Source organism: Leucoraja erinacea, chromosome 36, assembly GCF_028641065.1.
Source record: "Leucoraja erinacea ecotype New England chromosome 36, Leri_hhj_1, whole genome shotgun sequence".
In the NCBI taxonomy this organism is placed as follows: Eukaryota; Metazoa; Chordata; class Chondrichthyes; order Rajiformes; family Rajidae; genus Leucoraja; species Leucoraja erinaceus.
Window position 1 is genome coordinate 7,169,049 of NC_073412.1, and position 22,754 is coordinate 7,191,802.

Genomic DNA, 22,754 nt, shown 5'->3' on the forward strand with positions numbered 1-22,754 from the left:
AGGGTTTGTTGGGAAGGATAGAAGGAATCAAAAATATCGCCATATTCTTTGCACAAAAACCCTTGCCAACAATCAGCGTGTAATTTAAAATTGTAATCACTTAAAGCTCGCTGGGGGTGAAGCAAAGTCGGCAGGCGTAGAGCCACAACACAAATGCAAAACATTACTGCTCCCCTTGTTCTGGTAGATGACAAGGAGAACTATAAGTCTTTGCCACCAAACATGCCAAAAGAAGCCTACACATCGTGCAGTCCAGCACATGACCCAACGGGACCCCAGTTCACCACCGCCTCCAATAAACAACTGTATATTATTTACCAGCAGTTAAAAATCAGACTCTCAAGGCAAAAAAAAAATTCAGACTTTAGAGATACAGCGTGGAAACAGACCCTTAGGCCCACCGAGTCCGCGCCGACCAGTAACCACAACCTAGACTAGCTCTATCCCCACACACACACACTAGGGACAATTTGCAACTTACAAAGCCAATGAACTTATAAAGATGGTGAAAAATTGTGTCAATAACCAGACCTGGTATTAAAGTCACCTCGTGGCAGTAAAAATGATGCTGACAATTGATATGTAGGTGTCCTGTAAAGAGAGAGCTTGTATGTTTCTAGAGTCAGGGTAGCAACAGGACAAGGGGTGACCAGTGAAATGTTAGCTCAGTTTTTCCATACGTCCATCCATCATATTCTGCCAGGGATCACTATCCTGAGATTAATCTCTGGTAATCATCCAAATGCAACTGTACAATGGTGAAGTCTGATTTTTAACCATGTTAACATTGCCGGCTTTCTACACACAATCCAATACCCAGCAAGCAGGTTTAGTCTTAATATTTGTAATTAAAAATGCCGCAGGAGGCTTTCCCCGACGATCCAGCTTAGCAAAGCTCACATGGATTGAGATCTGCAAGCCACGTCACAGGTGCAACGGCCTGAAACAAGATTGATCCATAGCCAACCATGCGGCAGCAAGGTGCAGGTGATACCGTAGAGGAAGTCGATATCATCCTGCTCCGACATCAGCCAGTTCTTGAAGAGACGGTTATGGTAGGAGCACTGCTGGAGGTGCCGAGCCAAGGCGCAGTCAAGGGCTAGACTCTGGGCGAAACTGTAGTCTGCAGAAAGGCGCCTCAGCAACTGAGCCACACAGCGATTATCCGACATATCTAGGGAGTGGGCACCAGTAGGAAGAGAACAGAAATTAAAGAGGTAACTGAATGAACACAATTACCATTGCTTTGACAGAAAATGTGGAAGCATTTGCAAAACCCAAAATATCCAAGAACTTAATGTGCCAGATGAAGAGGTCACAACCCAGACTAAAATGAACAAGCATATTTCTTAAACTGGGAGAGCAAAAAGAAAATAAAAGTTGATTATTCATAGTTTGATCACAACTCCTGAATGGCTTGGTGGTACATGAAGTAAACTGATTTTTGATGTACTGATCCCACAACATTTAATGCATCAATGATTGAGGGAGGAACAGTGGAGATATATATGGGGAAGTTTATTTGTTTTTCACTTAGCAGGGTGGTTGACATCACATGATAGGGTCTACCGCTAAACACTTCATCAGGAAGTTAGCACTCAAGGCATTGCTGAATTCCTTTAGCATTGCACTGGGTACCAGTCAGATTTCCACACAACCTCTCGAGAGCCAGACATGAGAGGACCATCTTTCACCCAGAAGCAAGTGATCAAGGTCTGTAAAAAGTGTAAACTCTGCATTACAAACCTTACAGTCCTGGTAAGAGGTTAGAAAGCAATCTTGCACAATGTCAGCAAAGGGGCTTTCAATGTGATCAAGATGCTTTAAAGCAATTGTACTTACTTGGGGTCTTTCATAGCCTTGAACACTGCAAACATGAGAGGGCAGGCTTGCAGTCGTTTAAGGTCTGATCTAATCTCGGACAGTGTAACACACTCCAAGCGCTACATTGGAATGAAAGCGAAGACCAGTGTCTGAGCCTCCTCTGTGAAACTTCAACACACATTGCTCTCACTGGGAGAGGAGCACGTGGACCAGTGTACACCATCATGTTGATGAAATAACACACAGCTCATTAACAATGAGGATCCCTGATGTTATTTAAATGCAAACATGGCAATTAAATTATTGGAAAATTGATTATGCTAAAGTCAGATTGGTATTGGAGATCAGGAAGGGTTGTGAACCATTGGAGGTAGGTTACAAGGGCTGACCTGGCCCAGACTGCAGGCTGTATCTTGGTTCTGCAGCTTTAAAATATTTCACTTTGCTAATCAATGGCAAACGTTTCCAATCTAATGTAGCAGTCAGTCTAACTCTTTCCAGCACGGAAATTAAACCATCCAAGGGAGGCCTCCCTCTTTTGTGCATTGATACAACACATTGATCCCAACACAAGGCTCCAGGCAAGGCAACTCGGATCAGTTCACGATCATCCTCTTGCTGAAAGAAAGCTGAACATGCTGTGGTGGGAAACTCAATATTCGATCTAAAATCTGAAAGCACAGAGGAAAGACTCTGCTAATGTAGCTAGTAGGGAAGTGCTTTTATACAACTTTAGTTTAGAATAGAAATACAGCATGGAAACAGGCCCTTCAGTCCACCAAATCCGCGCCGACCAGCGGTCCCAGTAGAAAGACACAAACTACACACTAGGGATGATTTACGATCTTTACCGAAGCCAATTAGCCTACAAACATGTACGTCTTTGGGATGTGGGAGTAAACCCATGCAGTGACAGGGAGAACGTGCAAACTCCGTACAGACAGCACCAGTAATCAAGATCGAACTCGAGCCTCTGGCGCTGTAAGGCAGCAACTCTACCGCTGCGCCACCCTCGACTAAATAAAATTCAATGAAAAGGAGCCTCCATGAAAATGCAGAAGCACCATGTTCTCAATACAGAGTAGACAAAGGTATTTGTGGAAAGGGATCTAGTACATTGTGGGCACATAGGTTCGAGGATGGAAATAGTCAAAGTTGACCTACAATGGAAGCTCACAATGTCTTACATCTTTGTTTCATCCTCATTGCTCAATGATGTTTCCACTAAACAGAAGACTCTCTCAAAGATTTAGATTTGCTGCAAACAAGGAAAAATACGTACAAGAACAGACCACTTATTTTTTTTTTTTTTTTAAATAGGACATGACTTCCCAATCAAAAGGGGAAAGTTGATCCTTTGCTGAGTAATAAGTCTTGGGCAAGCCATAAGTCAAGGCACAATGGTGGGCCATTTCTTTCATTTTAGGAGGGAGGAAATGCAATGTTCCCTTTCAAAAGGTTCTTTGTAAGGAAGCTTTGAGGACAAGTTGAACAGTCTAGTGTGTACAATAGAACTAGAGATGCTGGTATATAGCAAAGATAGACACAAAGTGCTGGAGTAACTAAGCGGGTCAGGTAGCATCTCTGGAGAAAATGGACGGGTGACATTTCTGAAGAAGAGAACTGCTCCAAAATGTCACCCATCCCGTTTCTCCATGGGTGCTGCCTGATCTACTGAGTTACTCCAGCATTTTATCTATCTTTGGCACAGCCCAGCTTCTGGATCCCATCACCACCATCAGAAGGAGAGGTTGCGATTATTAACGGAGGGGAAGAAATGAGCGCTCCATTTGAAAGACACTGGATCTCACACATGTAACAGAGCTATCCAGTTACAAACACATTTTTGCAAAAATGTGAGTGATAAACACTTTGTTTAACCAGTCAGAAAATGTTCTTTCCAATTCAATTTTCTTTGGTGAACCCATTTAAAAAAAAAAAAAAAAAAATGTTTTAAATGAAACATGCAGCCAGAAATAATCTCAGATTGTGAAGAGAATTTTGGTGACTAATGCGAGCAGGGTAGATTATAATGAATTCAAACTTGACTTTGTTGCGAGGTTTTCAAATTGATCATTTTCAAAAAGAAATGCATGACATTTCAATAAATAATGTTCTGGTCAATATTTCTCATTTAGATGGAGATTTGGTGTGTTTGCACAAAACTAAATGTATTGCCTGTTTTTAATGGATGCAGCCGAGTGCATTATCGAGTTTGATTTATTCTTTTGGCGACGTCTAATTCAAAACTGAATTGTATAAAATTACCTTTTTCTAGGCACCTTCTTTCTTACTGTAGTGCACCACACAGGAGTGTAGATCCATAGAAACATAGAACATAGATGCACGAGGAGGCCATTTGGCCCTTCGAGCCAGCACCGCCATTCATTGTGATCATGGCTGATCGTCCCCTATCAATAACCCGTGCTTGCCTTCTCCCCATATCCCTCGACTCCACTAGAGTATCTAACTCTCTCTAAATCCATCCAGTGATTTGGCCTCCACTGCCCTCTGTGGCAGGGAATTCCATAAATTCACAACTCTTTGGGTGAAAAAGCTTTTTCTCACCTCAGTCTTAAATGACCTCTCTTTTATTCTAAGACTGTGGTTCTGGACTTACCCAACATTGGGAACATTTTTCCTGCATCTAGCTGGTCCCACCTACTTTGCCCCCCCCACCCCCTTCCCAGCCATGCCCTCATTCCTCCCCAACTCCAGCGTCCTACATGAATCACAAAACTTATGGCAAAAGAGGCAGCAATTCAGTCCACAGTTGCCATAAGCATAACAAAAGACTGCCCCTCGGCTTCTCAAATATCGAGAGACATGCACTTTCTTTCTTGTGTTTCTGGCACTGTGGTGCAGGTTAGGAGACCTGATTTCAGTATAGGAGTAAAGAGGTTCTTCTGCAGTTGTATAGCGCTCTGGTGAGACCACATCTGGAGTATTGTGTACAGTTTTAGTCTCCTAATTTGAGGAAGGACATCCTTGTGATTGAAGCAGTGCAGCATAGGTTCACGAGATTGATCCCTGGGATAGCGGGACTGTCATACGAGGAAAGATTGAAAAGACTAGGCTTGTATTCACTGGAGCTTAGAAGGATGAGGGGGCATCTTATAGAAACATATAAAATTATAAAAGGATTGGACAAGCTAGATGCAGGAAAAATGTTCCCAATGTTGGGCGAGTCCAGAACCAGGGGCCACACAGTCTTAGAATAAAGGGGAGGTCATTTAAGACCGAGGTGAGAAAATACTTTTTCACCCAGGGAGTTGTGAATTTATGGAATTCCCTACCATAGAGGGCAGTGGAGGCCAAGTCACTGGATGGATTTAAGAGAGAGTTAGATAGAGCTCTAGGGGCTAGTGGAGGTACCGAGGTCTAGTCGGAGGCTCAGAGGGGATAGAGCCTTCTCTGTTGCTGCTCCGGCACTCTGGAACACCCTGCCGTTGCACATCAGACAGGCCCCCTCACTGTCCATCTTCAAATCCAGTGTTAAAACGCATTTGTACTCCCTGGCTTTTGACCATGCCTGAGGCTTTGCTTCTGTTTGTGGTGTTTTTGATGTTTCTTTATTTTACATGTCTTCTCCTACTATTTCTTTTGATTGTTATTTTTGGTGTGTATTAACTTTTTTGTCAATGATTAGTGATGTACAGCACTTTGTTGCAGCTATGTTTGTTTTTAAAGTGCTCTATAAATAAAATTATTATTATTATTATTATTAGGGGCTAGTGAGGACAAGGGATATGGAGAGAAGGCAGGCACGGGTTATTGATAGGGATGATCACAATGAATGGAGGTGTAATGAATGGCCTCCTCCTGCACCTATTTTCTATGTTTCTATGTCAACTACAGTCCTCCCCAAGTGTGTCATTCCACCCACCAACCCCATCTCCTTTGCTTGACAGCACATTGGCTGAGATCAGTTCAATCGACGTGCAGCAAGAACAGCATCAGGTCAGTGGGCTTCAGCGACACTTAGAATGAATACCCTTCGGATTGAGGCGCAAAGGTACCAGGAGTTGAGCCCGGCAGGCTAGCCGAACAACGATTTCCTAGCATGGACACCAGCCCTTCTGGTGACCTTGGTCACCAACTGACCCACTCGATGGGCAAGACGACCATGCATCCAAAAAACCTGTAAAAGACAGTCAAGTTCTCCGAAGGTTAACTGTGAACAGTGAAGTAAAATCAAGAGGTGCATATAGTCACCAGTGAATGCTTCACAACAGGTGAAATGGAATGATCGACTGGTGTGACTGCCATTCGTAAACTGATGGAGATTTATCGGGAGGAAACGTCACCAACATAAATGGTTTATTAAAAAAAAAAAAAAAGTGGAACTCTTCTTGGGAAGAAGAGCCATTGAATCATACTAAAAGATTTTTTGTGTGGTAGTGTTGAAATCGTGAAAAAAAACAAAGACAAAAAGAGAAATCGAGAAAGATTGTAGTGGACATTTAAAAGATTTTTTTTTTTTCTAAGCACGAGTGCATTTAAGAAACCATGCAAAAACAAAAAGTCAAAAAGTTAGGACTGTAAAGGATAATTGAAAAGAAGCAAACATACCATTAGTCGGATGCTTTGCAAACGAGACAGAAAATCTTTTAACGGCTGGCATAGACAACATTTCTGAGGAAACAAAAAGGACTGAAGTTAAAACTAACACTTCAGTTTTAACATAGAACCTCCTACATCAGATGAGGGTGACAACTGAGTGAAAGAAAATGCAATCCCGATCCTTTCTCACCCAGGCCATCCTCCCTGTCAGGTTACACGTTTGGGAGAGATGCCTTGGACATCAAGACAGATAGATCAGTATTCAGGAATAAAACCAGGCAGGCCTACACGTGGTGAGCAATGAGTCTTTCTCTTTGTCCATCCAATAAACCACACGTTTCATCCAATGTGACCACTTGGCACAGAGCCTAGCTCGAGTACTGAAAGTCATCATCCCAGGTTGGGGGAGGGATGGGTGGCAGATATTTCAAATGCAAACAAGCTCGGAGCTTCAAAAATGGAAAATGGTGACCTTAAACTGCTGGAAGCCATTCTAAGAGTCAACGTTCTTTGTGGTGTTGTAAACTGGAATTGGTCAGGTTGCTGTGAAGTGGCAATGTCATGACAGCAAGTGCGATCTAACAACAACTTCACTCAGATGCATCCTAGAGACTAGGCGGTGGACAGCTGGGACTCTTAGCCTTGGCCCAGTCTCATTGACTTTCCCCCAAGCCACCTCACAATAGCTCAGAATGTTATTCCATTCTTCACTGCTTCCAAAATTCCCCCATACACTTCCATACCAACTTGTTATTTAGTATCAATAGTTCACATTTACCGCAGAATGAAATACGAGGACCAAAACTATAATCTGTACAATTCCTCTCATAAGAGGCATGCTCATGACCAACAACTATGTTTCCAAGAGGATCGAGTGAGCAGGGTGTTGGAGTAACAAATAAAACACAGGACATTCAACTGATGACTTGACGACAAGGTCACAGATAAATGAAAAAGTTGAAGCTGAGACTGCACTCAAACACATCCACTGTAGGAGTTTTGTCAGTTTGTCCCTCCTTTGCTGATTCTTGCCATCTCAAGGTTATCTTTGGTCCAGTGACAATGTCAGAAGCAAGTCCAGGCAGTGTCGGCAGGCAGTCTGCCCAAGAAAGGGCAGAGTCCCACTGGAGATGATCAGTGTTCATGCATGCCCAAGTTGTTGCTGACTCAGACAGAAAAAACAAGTTGCCAGTGTGAAAGCTAATCAGTGATCAAAAGTGATAAGACTAAAGGGCCCTGTCCCACTTACGTGATTTTTTTTTTGCCGACTTGCCGGCACCCGTCATAGTTGCAGCAGGTCGCCGACATTTTTCAAAATGTTGAAATCCAGCGGCGAGCAGAAAAAGGTACGACTCTTTGGGCGACTACTAACGACCATATAGGCGCACGTCACCCTGTGACATGTAGCGGGGTGACACCCGTATGATCATGAGTAGTCGCCCAAAGAGTCGTACCTTTTTCTGGTCGCCGCTGGATTTCAATATTTTGAACATTTTCGGCGACTATGATGGTTGCCGGCAAGTCGCTGAAAAAAATCGCGTAAGTGGGACAGGGCCCTTAAAGATCTACCTTTTCAGTTTAGTTTATTCTTACGTGTACCGAGGTACAGTGTAATGCCTCTACTGTTGTCCCAGCTATGACCTGCCAACTAAAGGGCCTGTCCCACTGTACGAGTTCATTCCAAGAGCTCTCCCGAGTTTATTTAAAAAAAAAAAATCTCGTGGAAGCACGTAGAATGTACATAGCGGGTACGTCGGAGCTCGGGACGTCTCTTAGTGGCTCGTAACGCTAACGGCAGGTACTTGGGAAAGGCGGTAAGCTCGGGAAGACTCGTGAAGAATTTTCAACATGCTGAAAATGTCCACGAGAGCCCCGAGTACCGACGAGCGGCCATCGCCGTAAATCTCCGAGTTCGAATAAGGGCAAACTCGGGAGAACTCTTGAATGAATTCGTACAGTGGGACAGGGCCATTATGTAGACAAAGCGTTGAGTGACTCATGGAAGTAAACAGCTGCCCACTGGAAGCATCTGTCACCCCTGAAATCCCTATCCTTCAGCGTTTGGAGGAGAATGAGTTATAGCCATTAATGGTATCAAACCTCTCAAAGATTTTCAATCCTAGTTCTTTAATCCTTTTGTTTGGGATGGAAATCCAGTCAGTGGTCTGGCCAGTTAACCAATTTGCATTCGTATTGTTTTCTTGCTTCTGATGATGAATTGCATTGAGGAAACTTTGTACAGCATTAAAACTTGGATTAGTTCTACGATGACAACAGAGCCACCTGCCAGTGTGATAAACCGCTTTAAAATCAACTTCGCAACTGCTGGATAGAGAGCATCTCGAAAACAAAATAAATTGAAAGGATTCAAATATCAAGAAGGAACAAAATTATAAAAATTAACGCACTTGTAATCTTTTATGAAGGTGAGGAGCAGCTTATCAGAGCTCAGATGATCACACTTTTGAAATGGCTTGGCTGTTTAATAATTTCCCGTGCACTTGTCGAAAGATCTAGCATTAGGATGGTCGGGGTGGTGGAGACAGCCAAGGCTCGGGTTCAAGAAGTCCATGGCTGTGGGAAAGGGGATAATTGGTGCTGGAATTTGTACGCTGGAATCATTTATTTAAACCCAGTCCCGTTCTTTACATTAACATTTTTGCTGATATCCAGACTGGATTTGATTATTAGACTACATTAAAATGATCACAAACGCAGTCAATACTGGATGTAGACAATCTGAATAGTCTGCAGACTACTTCAAAGCACAAGGATGAGTGGGGATAAGGACAAAGGCAAAATAAAAGCCAGGACTAAAATGAATGATCTAACTCATCGCCAGGCAAACAAGCAACATTGACAATTTAATTATCAAGAAAAAATACAGTCAGAGCCAGAAGACTTCTTGCCAAAGGCAACAACATGTCCTTGTCTCCCTTTACTCTGTTCCAACTGCACTTTGTATTAATTGACAGCAGCTCACACAGCTTTGGCACACAAAGTACACAATTTAAAAAAAAAAAGATTCTCAAACTATAACCTTAGTAGCTAGATAAGATTATTACCAAATGTTAATGGGTTCTGATATTTTCCCATGGAAGAGGGCACAGGATTGACAGAAATCCACAAACGCAATCAAGAAGAGTTGAGCCACCTTAGTCATAGAGTTGTACAGCACAGAAGTGGGCCTTTCAGCCCATCATGAACATGCTGACCTCTATGCCCATCAGCTCATCCCATTTGCCTCCACTTGGTCTGTATTCTTTTATGTCCTGCATATTCAAGTGCCCATCTAAATATCACCAAAACATTGCAATTGTTATTTATCTACCTCTTCTGGCAGAGTGTTCCAGATATCAATTGCTCTTTTAAAAAATAAAATAAAAAACTTTCTGCTCAAAGCCCCTTTAAAACTCATTCGCACCTTAAACCTATGCCTTTTCGTTTTTGCTACTTCTACCAATGGAAAATAATTCTGACTACCTTCACTATCCATGCCTCTCATAATTTAATATACTTATAACAGATCACTGCTCAGTCTCCTTCACTTCAAACACTGTCTATCCAATCTCTACCCATGACTAAAGACGTCCAATCATTCTTGAATGCTTGCGGCCACGATGGTGAGATATCGTCACAATGCTACTGAATAGGACGATTGTGGTTTAAGACCCAGCATTGATGAAGGAATGGTGAAAGACTCTCAGGTGATAATGATCCGTGTTCCAAATGAAAAACTGCAGGGCGTGGGTAGTCTTCTCACAAGGCTTTTCCCCTGATCCTTCAAAGCGTACATATAATGTAAAGGTTGACTTCAGAATTAAGGGACAGAAGTTTAGGGGTAATATGAGGGGGAACTTTTTTACGCAGAGAGTGGTGGCGGTGTGGAATGAGCTCCCAGTGGAAGTGGTGGAGGCACTTGGTATCATTTAAAAATAAATTGGATAGGCATATGGATGAGAAGGGAATGGAGGGTTATGGTATGAGTGCAGGCAGGTGGGACTAAGGGGAAAAGAAAATTGTTCGGCATGGACTTGTAGGGCCGAGATGGCCTGTTTCCGTGCTGTAATTGTTATATGGTTATATGGTTATGGTTATTCGCAAGTTGCTGCAGACAATCCGAAAGCCAGTATGCACTGTACTATCGGTGGTGAATAAGGTGCTGATTCATTTGGCTGTTTAGTATTAAAATACATCAATCTTCAAGAGCTGTTGGAGCAGGGCTCATCCAGACTGGTGGAGATAATGCTCATCGCATACCTGATGCCTTTTCCATTCATCTTTATGAGACATGGACATTGCTGACAGCATCTCTAAATATCTTTGAGCTTGTGACAGTGAGCTGCCTTCTTGAACCATTGCATTCTTTTCTGGTTTCGACACACACACACACACACACACACTTTAGGGGGTATATTTAGGTCTGAAGAAGGTTCCTGACCTGAAACAGCCACCTATTCTTGTTCTCCAGCTCTTGGGTTTCTTTTTACGTACACCAACATCTGCAGTTCCTTGTTTCCCCACTGGGTGTTGGAAAGACTAAAGGGCCTGTCCAACTTGGGCGCAGATTTTGTACATCCCAAAATCCTGGGGCGCCACACGTCACTGCCTTCATCACGACGTACCATGCGCGCATCACATGCGTGTCGTGATGCGTAAAAGATGTTGCGTAAATGACGCGCAAATGGGACGGGCCAAGGGTTCAGGTGGTAAGTCACAATCCATTTTAAACATTGCAATACCACATTTACCAGATTTGTGCAAATTTAACAGGAATTAACAATTGCACAAATGATGCCTTTGCATCCAGATACTTCTATATTATTTTAATTAAATTAAAGCACGCAGTCCAAACAGACAGGTACTTTATAAAATATTTAAATACTGCAATCAACAAAGACTCAAACCAGTAGATCACTTAATTTGCCCAGGAGAACACAGTGAGTGATGTATGAGTTAATTATGGATAAGTACACAAGCCCTTGCTTGTGATGCTGGCCCATTTCTGGTCTCACAATTCAAGGTTTCAAGATCAGTTTATTGTCACATGTACCAATGAAAGTACAGTGAAATTTCAATTACCATACAGCCCACTAAAAAAAAAAAAAAAAGCAACAAGACACACAACTACATAAAAGTTAACATAAACTTCCACCACAGTGGATTCCCCACGTTCCTCACTGTGATGGAAGGCAATGAAGTCCAATCTTCTCCCTCTTTATTCTCCCGCGGTCGGGGCAGTCGAACCAACCGCAGTTGGCGGTCAAAGCCCCGACGTTGGGGCGGTCGAAAGCTCCTGTGGCTTGGCGGTCCCCGAAGTCAGTCTGTAACCAGAGACTGCGGGCTCCCTGATGTTAAAATCCTGCAGGCTCTCACGGTTGAAGCCCCCAAAGATGACCCCCGACAGGGATCATGAGCTCCGTGATGGTATGTCCTGCAAGCTCCCGCGATGGAGCTCCCGGTCGATCTCCAGCAAAGGCCGTCAACTCCTCAATGCTAGGCCGCAGTGCGGACAGAGATACGATACGGAAAAATACGCATCTTCGTCGGGGTAAGAGATAAGAAAAGGTTTCCAACCCCCTCCCCCAACCCCCACATAAAACAAGCTACAGAACACTAAAAAACATATTTAACACATACAAAACAGACACAAAGAAGGAAAGGACAGACAGACTGTTGGCGAGGCAGCCATTGCTGGCGCTACCTGGCACTAGCAAAATTCATTCAAATTTGTAATATTTCAGCACATATCGGCTAGATTACAAATATTAAGCAGGTGTTAGAAAAACCAAGTACAACACCTCTTCCAGCATCCAAACACATGCATTAAGATTAACAATCCCCAAGCAGAAAGTAGGAACCCAGCACTATCTAAACGGTCTTGATCCAAAACATCACCCATTCATTCTCTCCAGAGAAGGCTGGCCTCTGAGATCAACATTGCAAAATTAGTCATCTTTTCACAGGGAATCGTAGTTCCTTCAATGGAGGATGGAGAGGGAGGTCATGTACATAAGTTCATAAGTTATTGGAACAGAATTAGGCCATTCGGCCCATCAAGTCTACTCTGCCATTCAATCATAGCTGATCCATCTTTCCCTCTCAACCTCATTCTCCTGCCTTCTGCCCCATAACCCGTTCGAATCAAGATGTCATGTTATTTTGCCTCATGGTTAACATAGTGATTGCCTGCTTGCTTTCATCCCTACAGCCTCCAGCAAACTACTCAATTGGGCCATTGTCACAAGACAGATAACACACCCTACATCCTGAAACTCTAAAATACACAGTCATTACCCTAATTAAAGCACACATCCGATAATTCATCAACCACATCAACCTGGGAGCCCCATTTCTCCATTTCCTCTTATCTCCAAGTCTCCTGTATCCTTCTCTTGATGGTGCCAACATCTCTCGAGGGTGTAGAGCCAAGGGTGCCAGGAGCAACTGGCCAGTCGCCCACCGTCAGCACAGGTGATGACACCAAAGACAAGTTGGAAGAGTATCAGCAGATACTCAGCAAATCAGAAGAGTGGTCAGCAGCAGAATGATGGCATCCTGTGGTATTCCCGACACTCCAACTAAGCTTGGTCATCTAAGCTTGGTGAGAGCAGTTCACTACCTTTATGTCTCCGTATCACAATGCCACATCGCCCACTAATCCCATTTCTAGTTAGTACAATGAGTTAGCTAACTAATGAGCTCTACATTCACCACACATTGCAAAATCTCTTCTGGTTAACTAATAACTGAGCATTATTATGTACAGGAAACATATTACACGAACAACAACATTTAAGATCATTTGCTTAATGTTGGAAGATGAGGGTTGATGCCGATTAATTCCTGCGGGCAAGTTTCTAGAACCTACGAAATCAATTGTATTAAAGGCATTTACGATGAGAGAATGGAGCGGCTGGGCTTGCACACTCCGGAGTTTAGAAGGATGAGAAGGCATCTTATTGAAATATATAAGATTGTTAAGGGCTTGGACACGCTAGAGGCAGGAAACATGTTCCCGATGTTGGGGGAGTCCAGAACCAGGGGCCACACACACAGTTTAAGAGTAAGGGGTAAGCCATTTAGAACGAAGACGAGGAAACACTTTTTCTCACAGAGAGTGGCGAGTCTGTGGAATTCTCTGCCTCAGAGGGCAGTGGAGGCAGGTTCTCTGGATGCTTTCAAGAGCGAGCTAGATAGGGCTCTTAAAAATAGTGGAGTCAGGGGATATGGAGAGAAGGCAGGAACGGGATACTGATTGGGGATGATCAGCCATGATCACATTGAATGGTGATGCTGGCTCGAAGGGCCGAATGGCCTACTCCTGCACCTATTGTCTATTGACAATGAGTAACGGCTTTGGCAGTGTGTGTGGTGTGTGCGCGTAGTGTGTGTGTGCGCTTGGGGGGGTGTGGTGTGTGTGTGTGTGTGTGTGTGTGTGTGTGTGTGTGTGTGTGTGTGTGTGTGTGTGTGTGTGTGTGTGTGTGTGTGTGTGTGTGTGTGTGTGTGTGTGCATTTTTACTGTACTGGAGAAGCTTCCAAATTAATTGTAATTGAGTCAGCACTTCATAAAAATAGCATTCAAGAAAAAATAGATGCACTTTGAGTCTCACAATACCACGTGACTCGTCTACAATTAACTAAAAAGATTCTCCAGCGGTAGGTAGGCAGAGAGTCTTGGCAGAATCAGAACAAACTCACAATTGTCCTCTGATCTTACTGCATAAACTTGTGCTACATACAACCAGATGGTGGCTTTGAATGAGAAGTCATGATTTTTAAAGGACATTCCCACAAATCCCACCTCCACCCTGCCCCATAACGGGAAAATTCTTACTGAAATGGTTTGCATGAAATGAGAACGCTCAAAGATGGCAGCAATAGGACCTCTTCCAACATAGTTGAGGCAGCAAATTGAAGACAATTCTCGGCAAACCTACCATCCTTCAGAGAAAAGTAACTGGAGCCACTTTTTCTGCGGTGCGAGCGGGCGTAGTCTTGGAGGTTGGGGGCACTGGAAGAGCCTCCAAGTACTGTGGTACTGAACAAACCAGCACATTGGGAACCTGCACAAGATGGTTAGGTGTTAGGTCAAAAAGAAAACATTTAGTAAAAAGCCCTGTCCCACGGTACGAGTTCATTTCAAGAGCTCTCCCGAGTTTGACCTGATTCGAACTCGGAGATTTACGGTAATGGCCACTAGTCGGTACTCGGGGCTCTCGTGGGCATTGTTCAACATGAGTCTTCCCGTGCTTACCTGCCATTATCGAGTCTTCCCGAGTGCCTGCCGTTAGCGTTACGAGCCGCTAAGAGACGTCCCCGAGCTCCGACGTACCCGCTACGTTCATTCTCCGTGCTTACCACGCGTTTGAATTTTTTAAAACTCGGGAGAGCTCTTGGAATGAACTCGTACCGTGGGACAGGGCTTTAACAATCCCTCATGCTACATGCATTTGTAAGTTGTACCAAACATGTTTGTGCTGTACACGTAAGAGATAGAAACACCCCAGAATTTCAGCATGTCAAGTTAGAAAATGCATTAAAAGAGAAATGAAAATAAGTTTCATTCTATTTCAGTGTCGGGAAATAAAAGTATGACCAGTATTCTATGGTTGGTTTACACAACAAAACGTGTTATCTAAATGGAGCTCAGGTGTGGAACTACAGTCAGAATACTTTATACATCATGCAAATAGTGAACATTAAATCAGCTGGTAGAATCTTGGCTCTGCAGGATCAGGGGGGCAAAAAAAAAAACAAAAACAAAAAAACAAACTATTCAGCCCTTTGAGCCTGTTCCTCCATTCAATCAGATCACAGCCGATCTATATTTTTTTCACACAGGCGAAGCATCTTCCCCTGCCCCGTGCTTGACAACAACCAACACCAGCAACTTTAAAGTTGAGAAGTGCCCCAGTAGCTGAATCACAAGTTTGTCGGGAAGGCCCGAGTAGGTATGGCAGCAAACATCTCATTAATCTTCATTGCAAAGAGATTGGAGGTTAAGAGTAGAGAGGTTGTGTTATTAGAGTATATAATTAAACAAGAGCAGAGAGAAGATATTTTCACACCTGGAGGCAAGACGACATGAATATAAGATAAGGGTCAGTCACTTAAAACTGAGGTGAATAGAAATGTATTCTCTTAGAGGGCTGCATATCACGGGAATTCTTTGCCTCTGAGGGTAGTGGAGAGCAGATATACAGAGAGCAGGTGGAGATCAATATTTGATCAAATGAGGAGGAATTGATGGTTATCGGGGACAGCACAGAAGGGGATTCAAGACCAGCATAGATGCTTTGATCACAGGGCTGAATGACGGGGTAGTCTTGGGGGCTCGGTAACCTATCCCTGCTCCTACTTCCTTGAGGTCTTGTTATGTCCCTAATTAGAATTCCAACCTCAACATCCATACGGAGGAGACGGACTCCAGATTTCCACCGACTGCCCACTGAGTGAAGAATACTCCTTGATATTAGTCTGGAACATAGACACAAAGAGCTGGAGTAACTCAACATGTCAGGCAGCTTCTCTGGAGAAAGAGATGATGGATGTTTCAGGTCAGGACCCTTGAACAGCTCAGTTACAAACAACATTACCTTGACCGGGAAGCCTCCAGCAGAGGGACTGGCTTCTCTCCATTTGCACTCAATTCCTTCCTTCATATTCTGCTGGTAGCCCTTCAACGGGGTGCATTGCCCCAAGAGATCCCCCCCTAGGGCTCGAAGGGTGCCGAAGGGTATCTCTATGTTTCTATCTCTGCCTTCTGGTGCTCCCCCTTTCTGGCGGCATACCACAGGCACAATCCCCTCAGAGTACCTCCACCACGGCCATCCTGCGAGCTCTAGTTAAATAAAGTGATCTTAATCCCGAGGACAACTCTGTTTACTTTCACAAGTTCACAAGTCATAGGAGCAGATTTTGGCCATTCGGCCCATAGAGTCTACTGTGCCATTCAATCATGGTTGCTTTATCTTTCCCTCCCAACCCCATGCTCCTGCCTTCTCTTCATGACCTTTGACGCTCTTACTAATCATGAATATGTCAATCTCAGTTTTAAAAATGCCCAATGACTTGGCCTCCACAGCCGTCTGTGGCAATGAATTCCATAGATTCACCACCGGCTGGCGAAAGTAATTCCCCCTCATCTCCTTTCTAAAGCTACGCCCTTTTATTCTGAGGTTGTGCCCTCTGGTCCTAAACTCTCCTGCCAGCGGAAACATAACATCCTCTCCACATCCACCCTTTCACCATTCGGTAACGTTTCAATGAGGTCGTCCTTCATCCTAATCTCTAGCGAGTACAGGCATCAAACGTTAACTCATCATACATCAACCCAATCATCCCTGGGATCAATCTCGTAAACCTCCTCTGAACCAACACATCCCTCCTCAGATATGGGGCCCAAAACTGCTCACAATTCCAGTGGAGGTCAACGTCGTCATGGGAGGGAACATCTGAAACACTAAAAGCTTTTCCAAAATGTGTCTGCCCCAGTCCACTTTTACAAGTTTCACAAAATTATCATACATTAGATCACTTTCATTAAAAAAAATATATAAAAACGACACCATTAAGCAAAGATGTTTTGGAAGCAAATTAAACAGCTTAGTAACATGACATATTTTAAGTGAGATGACACAAATGCTGCATAGACAAAAGCAGTAAAGTAAAATTCAGACAAGACGGGAGGTGTCACCGATTGCCGGGGAGAGCAGGCGGTGGCAGTGGAGGTGAGGGGAGGGGGGGTGAAGGAGCGGGCAAAGCAAATGCGGACAGGAAGTTGCTTCCGCTGGTGAGATGAGGGAGCCTCACGGTGACAGAGGGCATCCTGTCGGTGGTGGCAGCCTACAGAAAGTGCCGTCGGCCAGTGGCAACAACGTTAACTGCAACAACAGCCACGTCAACTGGACAGTGTGCGGCAGCTGGTGAAGGGCTTGCTAAAGATGGAGGCTTGAAGAAGATTCAGTCTGAAGGAGGAATGAGCGTCCGAAAATCGTCGCCCATTCCTTCTCTCCAGAGATGCTGCCTCACCCGCTGAGTTACGCCAGCAAGAGTCTACCTATGAAGGGCCTCGTAGAATACGTTGGCGACCCTACCAGGTGTCGCTCTCCACTGCCTCCCTCGTCCTTGTTGCCATCTCACAGAGTCGCACTGACAGGCCATTCAGCTCAACTCATCAATGCTGAACAATATGCCATATCTAAGCTCGTCTCATTTGCCCACATTTGGCCCATTTTAATCTAAATCTTTCCTATCCACTCAACTGTCCAAATGTCTGTTAAATGTTGTAATTGAATCTGCCTGCATTACTTCCTGTGGCATCTCATGCCATATACCCACTATCCTTTGTATGAAAAAGTTGTTCCTCAGGATCCTAATACATCTTTCACCTCTCACCTCAGACCCATGTCGTCTAGTTTTTGATTCCCTTACCCTGGGGAAGAAGATCCCCTCATGATTTGATACACCTCTAAAAAGGTCATTCCGCAAAGGTTACTGGAAGGCAAGGCTGTTATATCTTATCAACTTGTACGGAATTAATTATCTTAATCTTATAATTAAAGAACTAGACTGTGAAGCTCTTCATGCTTGGAGGTGGAGAGAGATATATCAAAATCTGCATTGAATCGAAATTTGGTTCTGGGTGGCACAGCGGTAGAGTTGCTGCCTTACAGCACCAGAGATCCAGGTTTGATCCAGAGTTGTCTACACAGAGTTTGTATGTTCGCCCCTTTACCTGTATGGGTTTTCTCAGAGTCTCTGGTTTCCTTCCACACTCCAAACACATACAGGTTTGTAGAATAATTGGCTTGGTATCATTGTAAATTATCCCTAGGGTGTGAGAACCAGCGTTGGTGTGCAGGGATCGCTGGTGGGTACAGGCTGGGTGGGCCGAAGGGCCTGCTTCCACTCTGTATCTCTAAACTAAACCCAAGTTGTAAGTTGGATGAAATGCAAGACCCACCCATAATATTCAAAAGATTCTTTTAAATCACAATATACAAGGAAACTTTTAAGTCAAACTTTAAATAACTTATTCGTAAATAACATTCAATTTGTTTCCAGCTGGTGGTGTGGTTACAGAGGCTCCAGTGTCCCTCACAAGAGTCCCTTCATGCAAGAGTTTGGACAGTGAACTTTAACAGGCCACTACTTAAATGAGTCTGTTAAAGCTCAGCAGTCTGGTTCACAGTTGAAACATGTCACTGGGGTAAAGCAGCAGTGAAAACACTGAACTGATTGCACTCAGTGAAAGGATGGAGTAGGCAGAAGAACACAGACAAAACATTTAAATTACAATTCTATTCACTTAGGGAAATACAGACATGGTTGTGGATTACACCCTCTTGAAGAAATCCACAAAGGATGTACAAGGCAGCAGTGTAATGCCAAAATCAAAATTGATTTTACTTTGAATCTGTCTCTTTATCTTTAGTTAATAGCACTGCGTCACAAAAAAAATCCTCTAAACCAGCACTCCAACTCCAAAACATGAAGTTCAAAAGTGCAATTTCCAATATTATCGCTTCAAATATCCTCACATATTTGCAGATTTTCTGTTACCAGAATGGACTGCTGTTCTGCAAGATGACATTGAACAAACTGAAGTCTCCAACTGGTAAAGGGCCTGTCTCACTTTCACGACCTCCGCCGAGTTTGCCCTCGACTCATACTTGCAAGCATGGTCGACACGAGGTCGTAGGATTTCTTAGGTAGGTCGTAGCAGGCCGTGATGCTAGTCGTAGGTACTCGTGGCATCGAGTAGGTCGGGGCGTTTTTTCAACATGAATTACACGAGTTAAAAAAGCTGTGAAAGTGGGACAAGCCTTTAAGAGTGAGGAATCATTCAAATATCAGTGTGCACATTTTCCTTTTGTCATTTAACTTGTTTCCAGCTATTCCAAATGCATTGATATGGAAATGTGCAGAAACAAGTAATTGTGATGTGGTGTCATTTCTCCCGTTAAATCACTGGGCTGCACAATCATCAAGACTGCTCCAGGGGGACACTTTCAGCAAACGCAATGTAAGCTAATAAACCAGGCCCATCAATAGAATAAAGGCACTAAACCGTTTAATACAAACTCAATTCCTCAGATTGACACAAAATTCTGGAGTAACTCTGCGGGTCAGGCAGCACCTTTGAAGAAAAGGAATATTGACGTTTCAGGTTGGAACCCTGCTTCAGACTGGAAGACAGAGAAGGCCAGGACAAAACAGGGCTGGCAACACATGGCCTCGGGAAGGGTGGAGTCCATAATGGCCCACTGTTGGCTGGAATAAGTAGTGCTGGGGGGGGGAAGACTCCACCATTCCTGAGGTTATCTCTTGCTAACCCCATTTTGTTCTGACCTTTCCTCTTTCAGTCTGAAGAAGGTTCCGACCCGAAACGCCACCTATTACTTTTCTCTGAAGATGTTTCCTGACCCACTGAGTTATTCCAGCATTTTGTGCCTCTCTTCGGTCTAAACCAGCATCTGCAGTTCCATCCGTCCTCAATTGGTTAACAAGTAAGCAGGTTCTATGGTAACTACGCTATTGAGCTTGAGGCCATCAGCATCCATCCCGGAGACTGGAGATTCTAAATTAGCCCAAGTAGCCTGAGGTAGGGAAGGCAGTCAGAGTCTGTTGATCACTCATGCAGTGATATGTTAAGGGCCTGTCCTACTTTGTTGTCATTCGCGAGCCATTTACGCGACCTGCTAGCGTGTGGGCAGCGTGGAACGGGTGCATGGAGTGGTGTGGAGGAGTGTGGACTTCGTCCTGCACAAAATCTTCGCACACCACCGGCCCGTCGCATAACTGACGGCCAAAGTGGGACAGGCCCAAGAACCTGGCGTGGTGCAACGTCTCACCTCCAACAGCAGCAGAAGCAGGTAAACGATCGCCGAACTCGGCCTGGGGCTCACGGCTCCAGATCCGCCCCCACTCCTACTCCCAGAGCGGGGCCAGGACGATTGGAGATAGACACAAAATGCAGGAGTAACTCAGCGGGACCGGCATTGCTCTGGAGAGAAGCAATGGGTGATGTTTCGGGTCGAGACCCTTCTTCAGGCTGAAGAAGAGTCTGGACCCGAAACGTCACCCATTCCTTCTCTCTCCACAGATGCTGCCTGACCCGCTGAGTTACTCCTGCATTTTGTGTCCATCTTCAATAGACGCCACGGGCTCCAGACGGCTGTGCGGACGCGTGATGACGCGCGTGACAGTCGCGTGTCAGTCACTACCGGCCTGTCGCGTAAATGACAGCCCAAGTGGGACAGGCCTTTTAGAAATCGTACAAGTACGGAATCACTGGAATTGGGTTGGCAACAATGTCTTTGGTGTCAATTGATACGTGGTCTAGACTTGTATGCAGAGTATAGGGAAGTGGCGAAGTCGGAAGAGAAAAATAATTTGCTCTTAGAATTTGCCTTTTTCAGAGCTCTGGAGGTGCCAAGCCAGTGAAATGCTGATGAAGTGTGCCCGATTGTTTTTGCAACCTCAAACCACAGGGTCTATGGCCAAGTCAGTTGGAGTTGTTGCTCGCCGTGTTACACTGGCAGAGCCTTTACCAACCGAGCCTCCGTTTGCACACAATTCTTTGACCATTGATTGCTGTTCTATGAATAGCACCAAGCGCCTCTTCCCAATGCAAGCAATGTTTTTTTATCCAGGAATGCTCAAGAACAAAGAGCCTAAAGAACGCTCCACAATGCTTTCCTTCTATCCTGCCATTCACTCGGCAGCTTAAAATCCCAGAAGCGTGTAACAGAGTGCCAAAGCTCAAACAAGGCCTCGCATTCCACTTTGGCAGCTGCAAGAAGAGTGAGTGGTTTGGCGGCGTTCTGTATTTTCTTTTCACAGGGCCCTTCTTGGAAAACAAAATGAGATGGAAAAGAAAATTCACAGACTGTTTTGCAAATTTAAAATCCTCGCACCGTTTCCCATTTGTGAACTTGTTGTGGAGGAAGAAAAATAAATGGAGTCGATAATGACTCCAAGATGGCTCCGTGTTTCTATTTAGATAAAACGACATTGATAGGAGTGTAGAAGTTAGACGGTCATGTTACAGTTGTATAACACATTGCATTGTTGAGGCCACATTTAGAGTATGGTCTTCTGTTTTGGACACCCACCATGTTATAGGAAAGATGGAGAGGGTCCAGAGAAGATTCACGAGGATGTTGCCAGGACTCGAGGGACTGAGCTATAGGGAGAGGTTGAGTAGGCTAGGACTTTATTCCTTGGAAAGCAGGAGGATGAAGGGTGATCTTATAGAGGTGTACACACATCATGGGAGGAATTGATTGGGTAAATGCAGTCTTTTGCCCAGAATAGGGTAATCGAGAACCAGAGGACATAGGTTTAAGGTGAGAGAGGAAAGATTTAATAGGAACCCGAGAGTCCACTTTTTTTCCAAATACACCAAGGGTGGTGGGTATATAGAACGTAGGAGGTGGTTGAGGTAGGTATATTATCATAACATTTAAGAGACATTTGTACAGGAACATGGACTGAGTAGGTTTAGATGGATATGGGCCAAGCCTTGGCATATGGGACAAGTGTAGATTTGGCATGTTGGTCGGCATCAGCAAGTTGGGCTGAAGGCCCCGTTTCCACACTATATGACCGAGTTTGGGCAAGTATGGGACGCTGTGAATATCTGCAGAAGAGTTATTGTTATTCAGTCAGTCAACTAAAGAGTTAATTTTAATGCTGATAGGCATTCACAGAGCACGAGTCGGGTCAGATTGCAGTATGGGGTAGGTATAGATGGAGAATACCCAATGTGGGGATGGTTGAAGTAGCAAGGACCACCAGTCAGGTGAACCTCATGAAAACAGAGCTGGAATCCTACCAATATCACTGGAGGTCTCTAGAAATTCCCTCCTTGCCAATCTACAACCATGGTCTTTGCCGCACTCCTGTGTAATCTCCTTCAGCCCCGACAGCCCTCCAAAAACTAAAGGGAAGATATTGGCGTTGATCAACAACACTCAATGTGCTCAAGAACAAAGGCTACAAGGTGTACTCAGCTCTATAATATTTGATTGCATTGACGACACTGGAACCAAATGTCTAAACGAGTGCCACTGATAGCATGCATTCAATTAGCAATATTAATCAAGAATCAACCTTTCCCCAAAATGCAGTATTTATATAAATCTATATCTATATCTCTAGGGTACACAAAAAAGCTGGAGAAACTCAGCGGGTGCAGCAGCATCTATGGAGCGAAGGAAATAGGCAACGTTTCGGGCCGAAACCCTTCTTCACCTCTATATCTCTATATCTATATCTATATATCTATATCAGAACTAGCGGGGCAGGTGATCAATAGTCAGAATTGACTCAGTGGGCTGAATGGCCTGTTTCCACCA

General features: G+C 44.2%; 1 protein-coding gene across 1 annotated transcript in view; it reads right to left on the reverse strand.

Annotated features, from left to right (window-relative positions):
- ppip5k1a (diphosphoinositol pentakisphosphate kinase 1a) overlaps window positions 1-22,754 on the reverse strand; it is a 149,172-nt gene that overhangs the window by 28,596 nt on the left and 97,822 nt on the right. Inside the window, exons 26-28 of the mRNA XM_055662793.1 lie at window positions 14,328-14,453; window positions 6,397-6,459; window positions 995-1,174 (exon numbers count right to left, since the gene is read on the reverse strand). Coding sequence (XP_055518768.1) covers window positions 995-1,174; window positions 6,397-6,459; window positions 14,328-14,453 — 369 coding nt within the window. The remainder of the gene's footprint in view (window positions 1-994; window positions 1,175-6,396; window positions 6,460-14,327; window positions 14,454-22,754) is intronic.